The sequence below is a fragment of the Epinephelus moara genome, chromosome 22, assembly GCF_006386435.1.
Source record: "Epinephelus moara isolate mb chromosome 22, YSFRI_EMoa_1.0, whole genome shotgun sequence".
NCBI classification, from domain to species: domain Eukaryota; kingdom Metazoa; phylum Chordata; class Actinopteri; order Perciformes; family Serranidae; genus Epinephelus; species Epinephelus moara.
Genome location: NC_065527.1, coordinates 39648359 through 39660492, shown reverse-complemented (window position 1 = coordinate 39660492; position 12134 = coordinate 39648359). Strand labels below are relative to the sequence as shown.

Here is a 12134-nt window from a genome sequence, read left to right as displayed (position 1 = left end):
GAGCAGCCATGTGTCTGTGTCAGTGCTCCCAGCAGCAGCAGTCCCAGCGATCACACCGACACAGACGAACATGTTCTTGGTGAGCAGACTATAAATCCTGAACAGTTTACATCCAGTTCCCTGATGTCATAAGGATATTAATATTATGGAGCAGTCTTTCTGCACCACTGTCTCATAAAGCACCCTTTATACGTTATAACTAATGTCTTGTGTTGATTAATAATGCTTTACAGATCAGCCATAATGTGGAACTAATGCTGGTTTTCCAGGTTGTGGGTGATCTGTCTCGCTGCATGGTGTTTATACTCAAGTGTGGACACTGTCTATGTGTTTCTGGTTCATCATGGAAATCTGCTCATGGGACTGTTTGACCTCTGACCTTTTGCAAAACCGCTGCAAAAGACCATCTTGATAACAAACCATTTATTTATGTAAGTTTTAACATCAGTGCTTTCAAGGGTGTAGGTTTTGTTTCAACATTTGGGGGTGGACACACGGGTGGGTGCTGAGATGAACATTTAAAATATCTTATAATAACTGGATACAGATGACCAACTTTTGCTGCCGGCTTACTAGAAAGTAAAAAACGCGTGACCCTTATTATTAAGTACTTATTGACATTTATTGCTGCAGATTTTATGACTGTTTTAGAAATATTTAATTCTGTTTTTATTAGTGACTTGTCTATAAATGCCATGAAAGATTTTCCACAACAACTCAGTGACTCTCTTTATAAAGAGTGTCTTATTAGAAAGTGGCCCCCTATTTTTTTTAATCAGCTGGAGGAAATAGTAAGGCCTAACATAGGCGTAGATGTGGGGGTGGGGGGCAGGGGACATGTTCCCCTCAGTGTGTGGAATATGTGAATTTGTTCCCCCCTGTCTTCAGATGAAAATATGAAAGTAGCAGAACACTTTTTCAGACATTTACACCATTAATTAATGCAGGAAAGACACAAACTGGTGCATAAAAATGGACCTGAATGCAGAAAATTAAGGGTTTGATACTCAAAATTTTCTGGCGGAGGGGCCCCAAACCCTCCATTTCACTTGGGATCCCCCCAGTGTTGAAACAAAACCTGTGACACATAAAGAAACTGTGTGTTTTTAATTATTTGCTGAACGTTTTTATCTCTTTTCTTTATTTCTGTTCACACAAGCACTATTATTTTAAATTATTCTAACAATTGAAACGAAACTTAGGCCCTTGAGGCCTTTTATACCCTACCAGGGGATTGTATGATACTGAAACACTTTTTCCTGAGGTGAAACTGATCAGAAATCTTTCTGTGTGTAGACTCATTCATCTCCGTGTTTCGTGCGCTTTGTCTGGATGAATTTCTAACCTCTCCTAACTACCCTGAAATCACGTCTCGGTGGTTACAAAATCACCGTCAAAGGCGCGTTTGTTCCTCCCTCGTGTCCTTTTTTTTAGAGGTGGCTGCTCGCATGTTGCTTACAAGTCACTATTCCGGTGTAAACATGTTATCCACGCGCTTTGATGCCTCTCAAACCTCCAACCTTCAGCCAGCGAACAAGGGATCAATATGTAAATCGACTGAGACTTTCTGTGCGATGTCTGCGTCCAGGAGAGGCGATAAGCTGCAAAAATAAACCGGAGTTAGTTAGGAGGCATAGCCGGGGATTATCCCAAACTTGCCCCGGGGTTTGGCGCTCCTGCGCGCAACCGGACCGGCGTCTGTTCGCCGCGGCCGGATAGGACCTGCAGGGCCCCGGGGCGCAGACTGACAGCCTCCCCGGGGGCCCACCCCTCCATGACTCGCTCAGGATGGAGATTATAGGGTGGCAGTGCGGCTGGTATCTCTCTGAACACTCACACATACATACACATAGAGGGAGGTGAGATGATCTCGGAGTGCCCGCGGCAGCAGCCATGCCCATGGAGATTGACGCCTGAGCCTCACACGGCTATCACACTCCCCGCAGAACACACACTCCACAGCCCCGTGTGATGAGCCGATACAAACCAACTTTGTTCAGCTGACAAAGAGGCAATTGTTAGCTGAAAGGTCATTTGCCCGAGGGCTGCAGCACAGCAAGTACAGCTAGAGAAGATAAAAAAAGCTGCCCTTTTTTTTAGTCATATCTGCACTGAGGGAGCTTTGATAAACCTGCTCCTTGAAATCAACATGCTGATCTGGAATGAAATGAGGGCTCTGGGCTCTTCAACTCTGCGGACTTCCCCCTCACATTTATCTATAAAAAGATTTGATTACAAAACCTCAAATTGCATTAGATCTGCTGCAAACAAACAGACGACACAAACAAATCAGATTGTTAGAAGATTTATTCTTTTAATTTACGTATTATCTCTCTTTATGTACAGCATGATCTCAGAGTATAAATCATCTCTAACAATAAATCTACATATCTCCCAAATACTCTTTTGGTACAGCAGGTGTTGTTTTTACGCACAAGTCAAGACAAACAAGTACACCCAACACTGATTTTTTTTTTTTTTTTTAAATATATAAACATATTAATCTTACAACAAAGTTGATGATCTCATTGCTTTGAGCAGAATACATCCTAAAATCATTTGGTTTGGTGTAGATGCAGCAGTGAAGTCCAGTTGAAGATGAGTCAGATACATTTATGGATGCTCTGGGTGGGACACCAGAAGGAAACTCAACAAAAACACAAGTTTTGGTGTCATTACAATCAGCAACATGAGTGTGAAGCTTAAAAACATCAGACAGGATGATGGGAGATCGTCTTTTCAGGAGAAATGGCTCCAGGATAGAAACAAACAGAACAAATTCAACTACTTCCTGTTTCAGTTCCTCCCATCTCTCTCTTTTTATGACTGGCTGACAGCGGCAGGGGGTGTGGCGTTGGCTACGGCGGCAGCAGCGCCCATACGCAGCAGTTCCTTCCTCTGTGTGAGGATGATGTCGAAGCTGGACTGCAGGCGGTTCTGCTGCTCCTGAATGCGGCCCTGCAGGGTGCGGACCCAGCGGATCAGCGCCAGGCGGCGGTACATGGTCAGCTGCACCTGGTGCTTCTCCATCTCCTGGGCCTTGAAGCGCTCACGGTCTCGCAGCGTCCACACCGCATCCATCAGCTCTGGCATCTCGCCATCTGAGTCTGAAGACTGATCGTCATTGTCTTCCGCTCCTTCTTCCAGAACATTTCCCAGGTTGCTTCCTGTCAGCGACTTGCGGCTAAAGTTTTTGTGTCTTGCAGCTGGTTCCCTGTTGCTGTTTCTGGTTGGGTCACTTTCCTGGTTAGATTTTGGTTCCCCAACACCGATGCGATCCCAGCCTCCCATGAGCGCCCCTTCACCTCCACTGTCCATATTGAGGGAGGACATGCTGCCGCCGGACCGGTAGCTTGACTCAGACTCAGAGCCACTGTCACCCCATTCGTCATCGTCTTCCTCCAACGCCTCGTCGTCCTCTTCCTTTCCTCTGAAACCCAAGCTGCTTTTCCTCCTCTGCTGCTCCCGTTTCTCTCTCTGCTTCTCCTCATTCTGGCTCATCATTACCCTCCTCTCCTCTTCCTGCATCCTACCTTCCTCCGCTCCATCAGGCGGCACCCGACCGTAACCATCCTCCCCACTCTCGATTTCAGGCAGGGGCTCAAGTGGGCTCCAGCAGGGCAGGCGGGAGCGTGGTGACAGGACCCCTGAGTTGTGGTGATACCCGGGAGACGAGGAGGAGTTTGCAGGGTCGCGACCCAAGCTGCGGGGACGCACCTGGTTTCGGTTCTCATCTCCTCCTCCTCCTCCTCCTCCTCCGCCTCCTCCTCCGTTGAAGCCCTCGTTGTCTTTACCTGGCAGGAAGTTGAAGTTACCATCTTTGTCACCCTTCCTGTTTCGCAGTGAGGAGGAAGAGCCATTGTTGGAGCCTCCCTGGCCTTGGTAGGCCGAGTTCAGAGGTTGGTCCTGATGGCGGAGCATCACTGACCTCGACTGAGCCTCACTGAAATGACAAGAGACAGAACATTAAAGCGCTGAAAGAACCTCAACCTCAGATTCATCAACAAAGTTCCTGTATGTCAGCTTGTGTTTAGAGTCATTCCCATACTGATACCAGTATCAGATCAAGTACCAGCAAGAACGCAAGTCTATAAACTGATCTGATATCATGTAATTTATTAATAAATGTTAGAAGTAGTTTCACACTTAGATAAAACAGCAGTTTTCCCGGAAATCAACCCTTTTTTGCTGCTCTAAAACAGCAGCCACACAAAGCAAGTTGTGCTGTGCAGCTGCTGGCAAATACTGTCCTATAGCACTGATGAAGAACTGATTTCCGATAAATAGTGTGACGTTAGCAAAACACCAGCAATTTGGCAACTTGTACCAGGTTACTCAGGTACTTTACTGGCAAAAGCATCCAAAAAATTCAAACGTTATCCAGAAAACAAATATATCAACCGATCAAAAGCACAAAGAGTGTTTCTAGACCTTGTCTGTGTTGGTGTGCGGAAGTTTTTAGTGGAGAAACTTCGACATCTTATCAAATTCACACTGTCCTCTAAACAATAGCTCTATTTTCCCATTTCTTGTTAATTTCCAGACAAAACATAGCATATTAATCGGATGCCGTTCCATAGCAAGCTCTCCAATTTCCCCCGAAGCTCAAGATCTCAAAACAAGCCAAGCTTTCAACTGCGTTATCAGCCAACCATAAAGGGACTTTGACCGCAATGTTCCAGTCACTCTGCAAGTTGATTTTGTGTACAAGCAGCTGTGTAGAAGATACATAGAGTCATCAGCAGCCTAAAAAGCCATGGTACACTTTGGAAAACGTTCATCCAAAAGTATCCGCTAACTGAGCTGAATTAAAAGCAACAAAGTGTAATAACAGTTGGGTATACATGGATGAGCCAAAGCTGCAATAAAACTGATGAAGTGGAACACACACACACACACACACACACACACACACACACACACACACACACACACACACACACACTCGTAGGTCGCACCAAACTCCTTGTTTATAACTAGATTATGTCTAGAACTACAGGCTGGTCTGCACACTCCACTTCTATTAGCATCAAATATTTACATGTCTCCTCAGAATGGAAATTTCTCTAATCCTGACTTCAGGCTGCTGTCAATCAATCCCCCTCTCCTCTCCTCTCCTCTCCTCTCCTCTCCTCTCCTCTCCTATGCACGCGCGTTCACGTGGTGCTGAAGGACAGCGACTGTGGCTGTGTCGGGAGCGCGCGTGCAGCAGCAGGCACAGACTGATGCTTGACGATCACGCGGAGGAAAAAACAGGCAGTTTCTCCCTGTAAAATCGACGTTTAACGCCCCAAAGCTGGATTTAAAACATGAACTAATCTATAATGTGTTGAAATAATGCGCAGGAATAGATTTATGTTGATATATCTGTGTTTAACACAAGCAAAAACAACAGCAGGCGATGATAAAAAGAGAAATAATACCAAAACAGTGCTGCTGCCGGCTGGATGTTTCTCATATTACTGCACGGACGACGGCAGAAGACACAGAAAAGGCGACCAATGGCGCTCCGAGGCAGCATGTTTACGGCTTAGTGATGGATGTAAGGTTGAAAAAAACATAAAACACGACGGTTTTAAATCTTAATCCGTCTACAGCGAGCCGGTGAGGTTAAAAAAAGCCTCGACGTGTCCTGTTAGCGTGATAAAAAAGCAGAAAAACAGGAATATGTCATGTACGTTGGGCGTTATGTAACGCTCACCCCATATCTGTGCTGTGTCCTCTCTCGGTAAAAACAACCTCAGACCCTTCCTTTCATCTCCTATTTGCCGCCTGAATATGTCAAATGACTGACACAGCCGCGTGTGAATACATTTGCATCATGTTCTAGTTTGTTCTTACCTTTTTTAGCCGGTTAGCTGGTCGGGGAGAAGCTGGACTCTGTGCCCTCCCAATTTTTTCCCCTCCTCCTCCTCCTCCTCCTCCTCCTCCGACCCTCCTATGTGATGTTTATTTCCCTCTTCCTCCCCTCCCTCCTCCTCCTCCCATCCTCTCACTGCCACTGTGGTTCTGGGAAAAGCACTGGCTGACTAATAGCACTTCCTAAACTGGGCTGGGACTGCAGAAAAAGGAAACTGTGGAGAATGAACAGGAACAACGTGAGGACAGAGATGGCTGTCATGTTACTGTGTAGCTGTTATGTAGGTTTGAATGTACAGCAGCAACATGCCTATATTTATCACAACCCTAACAGCCACATGATGCCATGGTCTTAACTTGATTACAAGGATACAGTTCTGGGCAGTTACAGTTACTTCAGCCCTCACAGATCACAGAGACAGTTTTCTAATACTTTCATAATAAGACCTATAGTATCAATAGCCTGTGTGTTATAACCATCAAGCTTTTATAAGCAGTGAACAAACATTTTATAAACAGTTAATAACATACTAGAAAGTAGTTCTACACAGCTGTCAGGACACCTTTATGTGTTTATTATAGGGACAGTTCACCCCAATATTTCCCTCTCACCTGTAGTGCTATTTATCAGTCTAGATTGTTTTGGTGTGAGTTGCAGAGTGTCATAGAGATGTCTGCCTTCTCTCCAATATAATGAAGCTAGATGGCACCCGGCTCGTAGTGTTTAGAGCCCAAAAAATAAACAAAGCACAAAAAGTAAGGAAATTTGTGCTCGGTAGATTATTTTTTGTTGTTGTAACAATGCTTATTGACAATAAATCTTATACCGTTGGAAAGCCTCTTTATTTCCCTTTTAAATGGTGCCACATTTGTAAGGAACATGCATTTGTGGGATTGAAAAATTTGCCAAATCTTCTCTGCCAATGCCAAACAGCTTTTTTTTTTTGCTGTTGACTCTTGTCTCTTGTTTTAACCTTCTGGTACCCCCAGGTGCTGACAATGCGGTGCCTGATTGGCACCTCATTGGAGGAAATCTCAATGCAAAGAGATATCAAGATGAAATTCTGCAACCAGTGGCAATCCCATATCTCCACAGTCTGGGACTGAACTATATCCTCCAAGATGACAATGCTCGCCCCCACAGAGCGGGGTTTACCAGAGACTACCTCCAGAATTTGGGAGTGGAGAGGATGGAATGGCCTGCCAGCAGTCCTGACCTCAACCCCATTGAACACTTGTGGGATCAACCTGGGTGTGCTGTTCCTGCCAGAGTGACCAACACAACCAAGCTAGCTGACTTGCGACAAATGCTGGTTGAAGAATGGGATTACATCCCACAGCAGTGTGTGACCAGGCTGGTGACCAGCATGAGGAGGAGGTGCCGGGCTGTTGTGGCTCTGTATGGTTCTTCCACACGCTTCTGAAGCTCCTGTTTGTTAAACAAATAAATTGTTAAATTGCCAATATGTCTTGTTTCTGAAGACTTCAATCATCCAGTCCACCAAACAAGAGTCTGCAGCAAAAAAAGCTGTTTGGCATTTGGCAAAGATTTGGCAAATTTTCCATGGGCGCCGCGCAACCCACATACTCAGCTCTGCTGCTCATCCCACAAATGCATGTCCCTTACAAATGTGGCACCATTTAAAAGGGAAACAAACAGGCTTTCCAACAGCATAAGATTTATTGCCAAGAAGCATTGTTACAACAAAGAAATAATCTACCAAACACAAATCTCCTTACTGTCTGTGCTTAGTTTAGATTTGAAAAATCAACAGCAATGTCTCTTTTCAGAATTCATGACCCGCATACTCAAGATAATCCACAGACCTTGTTGTGAGTAGTTTCGTGTAGGAACTATTTTCTTTCTACTGAGTTACACCTAACAGTATCACATTGCAGAAGTAAGTGTGCATCTACTCATGGACGAGAGGCTCGTGCTCATGGCAGCAAGAGATGTAAATATTCATAGCATCCTCCACTGCTGAGCTGTAAAATTAGTTAGCTAGCTAAGTGGTGCTGGTTGAGCTAGCGGTAGATGGATGCTTCCTTGATACTGTTGGTGGGTGTAGTTCTTGTGCTTGCCTCACCACATGCAAATGTTCCCCCTAAGAATTTCCCCCCTGATATTGTTTTGCAAGTGCCCCATTACTGCATCCTGGGTTTAGTGCTGTCCAAGATGACTGCAATTGGTTTAATGAAATACAAACAAGCCGGAGCATTTTTACACTATAGCAGAATGATAGTGTGCGATCCTAGACATGTAGGGACAAAACACACTAAAAAGAAACATCATCTGTTGGTTTTACTGTTACCATTACTGTTTCTCTCTCTACCTTCTTCTTATTAAGCTCAATGAAGAAGGTCATGCCCGTCCTCTGGTGGTTGTCAAACGGCACTCTGGGAAATAGAGGAAATCACAAAGTGAATTTAAAGCAGATTAATCACAACATCCATCCATCCAGTTTTGTAACCGCTTTTCCTCTTGAGGGTGGCGGGGGGGCTGGAGCCTATCCCAGCAGACATGGGGCAAGAGGTGGGGTACACCCTGGACAGGTCACCAGACTATCACAGGGCTGACACATAGAGACAGACAACCATTCACACTCACATTCACACCTACGGGCAATTTAGAGTTATCAATTAAGCTGCATGTCTTTGGACTGTGTGAGGAAGCTGGAGAAAACCTGCAAACTCCACACAGAAGGGCTCACTCCTGGAATAGAACCAGGAAGCCTCTTGCTGTGAGGCAACAGTGCTAACCACCACACCACTGTGCCACCCTGAATCACAACAGTAAATGCCTTAACTTTCTGATAGGCTTTGAATATGTCGACATCAGAGGCAAAACAGGGAGGTGGCTTCTGGGGCTCCAGCACCAAATGTTTTCTCAAAAGCCCTGAATCTTTCAGGTTTTTAAAAGTACGTTAAACTTTGTATCATTCAGGAAATATAATATGCATGTGGTGTTTGTCCTATTACACTATTCCCTTAAGAAATCTACACCAATTGAGTAAATGTTCTTGTGTTGGCCCAGAATTCAATTCAGTAGTAGAGTATTGAAGACGACACTTACTTGGCATTGTTGGAAATCTTTGATTTTCAATTAGAGCAGCCCAGACTATTATTGGATGGATTCAAATGAAGCAGATTTGTCAACTAAACATTCATCCTGTGAAATCCAGTGTAGCATGAAAACATTGGTTTTAAGATTATTAATGGTGTTTATGCCAAAGTCCTGCCTTACCTATGTTATGTAGGTTAAAATAGTAACATCAGAATTTTTTTTTTGCCTCTTTCTAGGTGGCAGGAGTGAAAATAAATCATCCTATTAATCTATTGTGTTATGATTTCAGAATGGTGAAGACAGCTGGAGAACAATAAAATACAAAATAAGATGTAGGCTCTATGGGATGACTTTTTTCCCTTGGCAACTATCAACTTTTCTCAAATGATGTACAGATTTTGAGGCATTTGACCATCTCAAGTGGCTCAAAAAGTTGGCATACAGCAGCTGTAAATGGGAAGAAATCCTTTGGGAAGCATGACCTATGAACCCTCTGGGTTTGGGCTGAGCCCCGAATGTTGGGCCTGCTCCCTATCTGCCTCCCAACTTTGTCCACTATACCTGTCAAGTTTTATCTGTTGCAGGATCCGTCCACAACCCTGTTTCCTCATACACGTTGCAGACTGACAGGCAGTGAGTGAGGCATTTTTTCAATTCAAAATGGCATGATTGATGGAGTTTCTTCAGCTAATTTGTTAACAGAAACTAAGTGGGTGAAATACAGAAAAAAAAAAGATGGAGAGTGGATTGAAAGACCAGATTCACCCTGAAGTTCGGGACGTTTCAAAGGCAGTGTGCAGGAGAGCCAAATCCCTTCTTCTGGGCTTGCCTCCATAGACCTGTTTGCTTGTTTCTCTTGCGAGATCTGGCAACCCTGACCTACACTTACAGGTGTGTTAAAAGCATCAGAACTGTTACCCACAATGCACCACTCACAGGCAGCGTCATCTCTCTGGTCCTCTGCTGGAGGAGGAGGGAGGACTGCAGGATTTGTTGCAATGTGATATTTCTCCAAACTGGTGACTGACTGCTTTTGTGATTGTCAATCTCGGATCTAAGGGTACGTCAGTTCACCGTGTGGGTGTGTGTGTGTGTGAGAGAGAGGAGAGAGAGAGTGTGTGTGCATGCATGCAAGTGTGTTTTTCTAGAGGTGTGTGTGGTATAGAGAGACTACATCAGACAGACTTAACAAGTGTTCACTGTCTCTCTCCACCCTGCTCTCATCCCCCTGACATGTCGTCGCTGGCGGCACAAAAAAACTTGCGTCCTCCTCCTTCTTCTGCACACACACACACACAAACACACACACACACACACACACACACACACACACACACACACACACACATTTCTATCCCTATCTACCCCCCTTTTTCTCCTTCAACAACATCCCCATTCAAGTGCATCAGCTCCAGGCGTCCTTCCTCCCTCCCTCCCCTTCCTCCCCCTCCCCATCGTTCACTAGTAGCCTAAGCACATAAAAAATACATCAAACACAGCCGTCCGCCCAAGGCCTCGTCACACGCAAAATCATCTCTCCCTCCATCTCTCTCTCCCTCTCTCTAAAAAAGAAAAACCCAAGTTACAAAAGACAACTACAGAGGACACTGATAGAAGGAGAGATAGACTGAACTCAGACGACTGAGGGTCGTCTGTGAGGCCTCCTGGGGGTAGACAGATTATTGTAATGTTAACACCAACTGCCCTCTCCCCCCTTTCACACACACACATACACAGGAAAGAGTTAAAAAAAAAAAGGAGCATGACTTACCTTGTGCATAATAAGACCTTGTTTGCATTGTACACAGCCTGCAGCGTCCTGACCCACTTCCCTCAGTTCAGCTCCACATCTGCTCCAGCACCAGTCTCGGCTGTGACAGTGGCCGAGGGCGGCCAGCAGCACCCACGGGCTACACTGTCAGATCCCCGGTGCTGAGATGCACCGAGACTGTAAAGAGAGGCCTGCTGGACCTCCAGCTCACGGCCAGCGCTCTTAAAAAATCATCCAAATCAGCCAAGACGTGCTAAATGGAACCACTAATCCAACACGGGGTTTTGCTTTGCACACTAATTATACACTTTTATTTTAGGCATAGATGTGAGTAGACACACACATACAGTGCATACGTCATGACACGAGCGCTGCACACACACCCTTGGGTGCTACAGCTCATGTTTCTCTTCAGTTATTCCACCCTCTGCCCTCTCTCCTCCTCATAATCTGAATAAAGCCAGATCCGTGTCCTCTAGATATTTAGAAGCCGGGCCTCGGTGCCAAAACATGTAACCTTCCTCCTCTTTCAAGTGTGGAGTGAATTGGGAGTTCGGGGGGGGTTGGCTTTACTGCGCTGACCTCGTAATTCCCTCTCGGGGGTTAAACAAAGTTGTGAAATTCAGTTTGGAGAAGCTGGTGTGGTGTTGATGCAGAGAAAGAGAAGAGGGAATAAAAAGCTCTCCGATTTGCAAATACATCATTCCTATTAAATTCTAATTAGAATCGATTCCTTGACCCTGCAAAGAGACCCTTAGGAGCTGGAATCAAGTCTTTATCTCGATTAATTGCATTGTGATGGCTCAGAAATAACGATAGAAGCAGCTCTGCACCAAAATCACATCATTCCTTTGCCCAAAGCCTCTTGGCTCTTGTTTTGAGACTCCTAGACAAAGAAGCAAAACTGAGGCGGAAATGTTGCTGCTCTGACAAAGGTAAAAATGTAATCGCTGCTTTAACAACACCAGGATTAAGCCGGCCTGCCTGCAGGTACAGCAGCTCGCTATAGGCGGGGCCCACCATGGGGTTCATTCCAGACCCTCCTGGCGTTGGCCCATAATGATGTGTAATGGGGCCTCCTGCGCCCGTTCCTAACCCCGGGACCTCCTCCTAATCACCGTGGCTACTAATGAGATGGAGAGACATGAAAGGGCTCGTTAGAAGACCCTCCCTTTAATGCTGGCCTATTATTAGCCACTTACCAAATCATTAGTCTCTAAACTGCAATTATGCTTTAAAGCAGGGAGGAAAAGTGAAATAAAGAGTCAAAGGAGTCTCAAAGTGTGGAGATTTACAGCGAAGGACAGGTGGAGGAGTGGAGCTCTCTCGCCCTGTCAAAACCTCAGTCTTCTCCCACAAACAACCAGGAATTAAAGCTGCGAAACACTGGTTAAATCCTCTGTTTTCTTCCATGTATTATGATCTCGAATAGTCTTTTCT

General features: G+C 45.2%; 1 protein-coding gene across 3 annotated transcripts; it reads right to left on the bottom strand.

Annotated features, from left to right (window-relative positions):
* Positions 1-2302: 2302 nt before the first annotated feature.
* Positions 2303-5973, bottom strand: LOC126383749 (uncharacterized). 3 transcript variants are annotated; one of them, XM_050034396.1, is made up of 2 exons: positions 5842-5973; positions 2303-3943 (listed from the first exon to the last, which is right to left on the bottom strand). In XM_050034396.1, exon 2 carries the CDS (start codon positions 3919-3921, stop codon positions 2821-2823), a length of 1101 nt encoding a protein of 366 aa, XP_049890353.1. In that variant the 5' UTR covers positions 3922-3943; positions 5842-5973; the 3' UTR covers positions 2303-2820. The 3 variants fall into 3 exon arrangements, with proteins under 3 accessions (XP_049890353.1, XP_049890351.1, XP_049890350.1); XM_050034394.1 differs by lacking the exon at positions 5842-5973 and adding an exon at positions 5702-5828; XM_050034393.1 differs by lacking the exon at positions 5842-5973 and adding an exon at positions 5424-5678.
* Positions 5974-12134: the final 6161 nt, after the last annotated feature.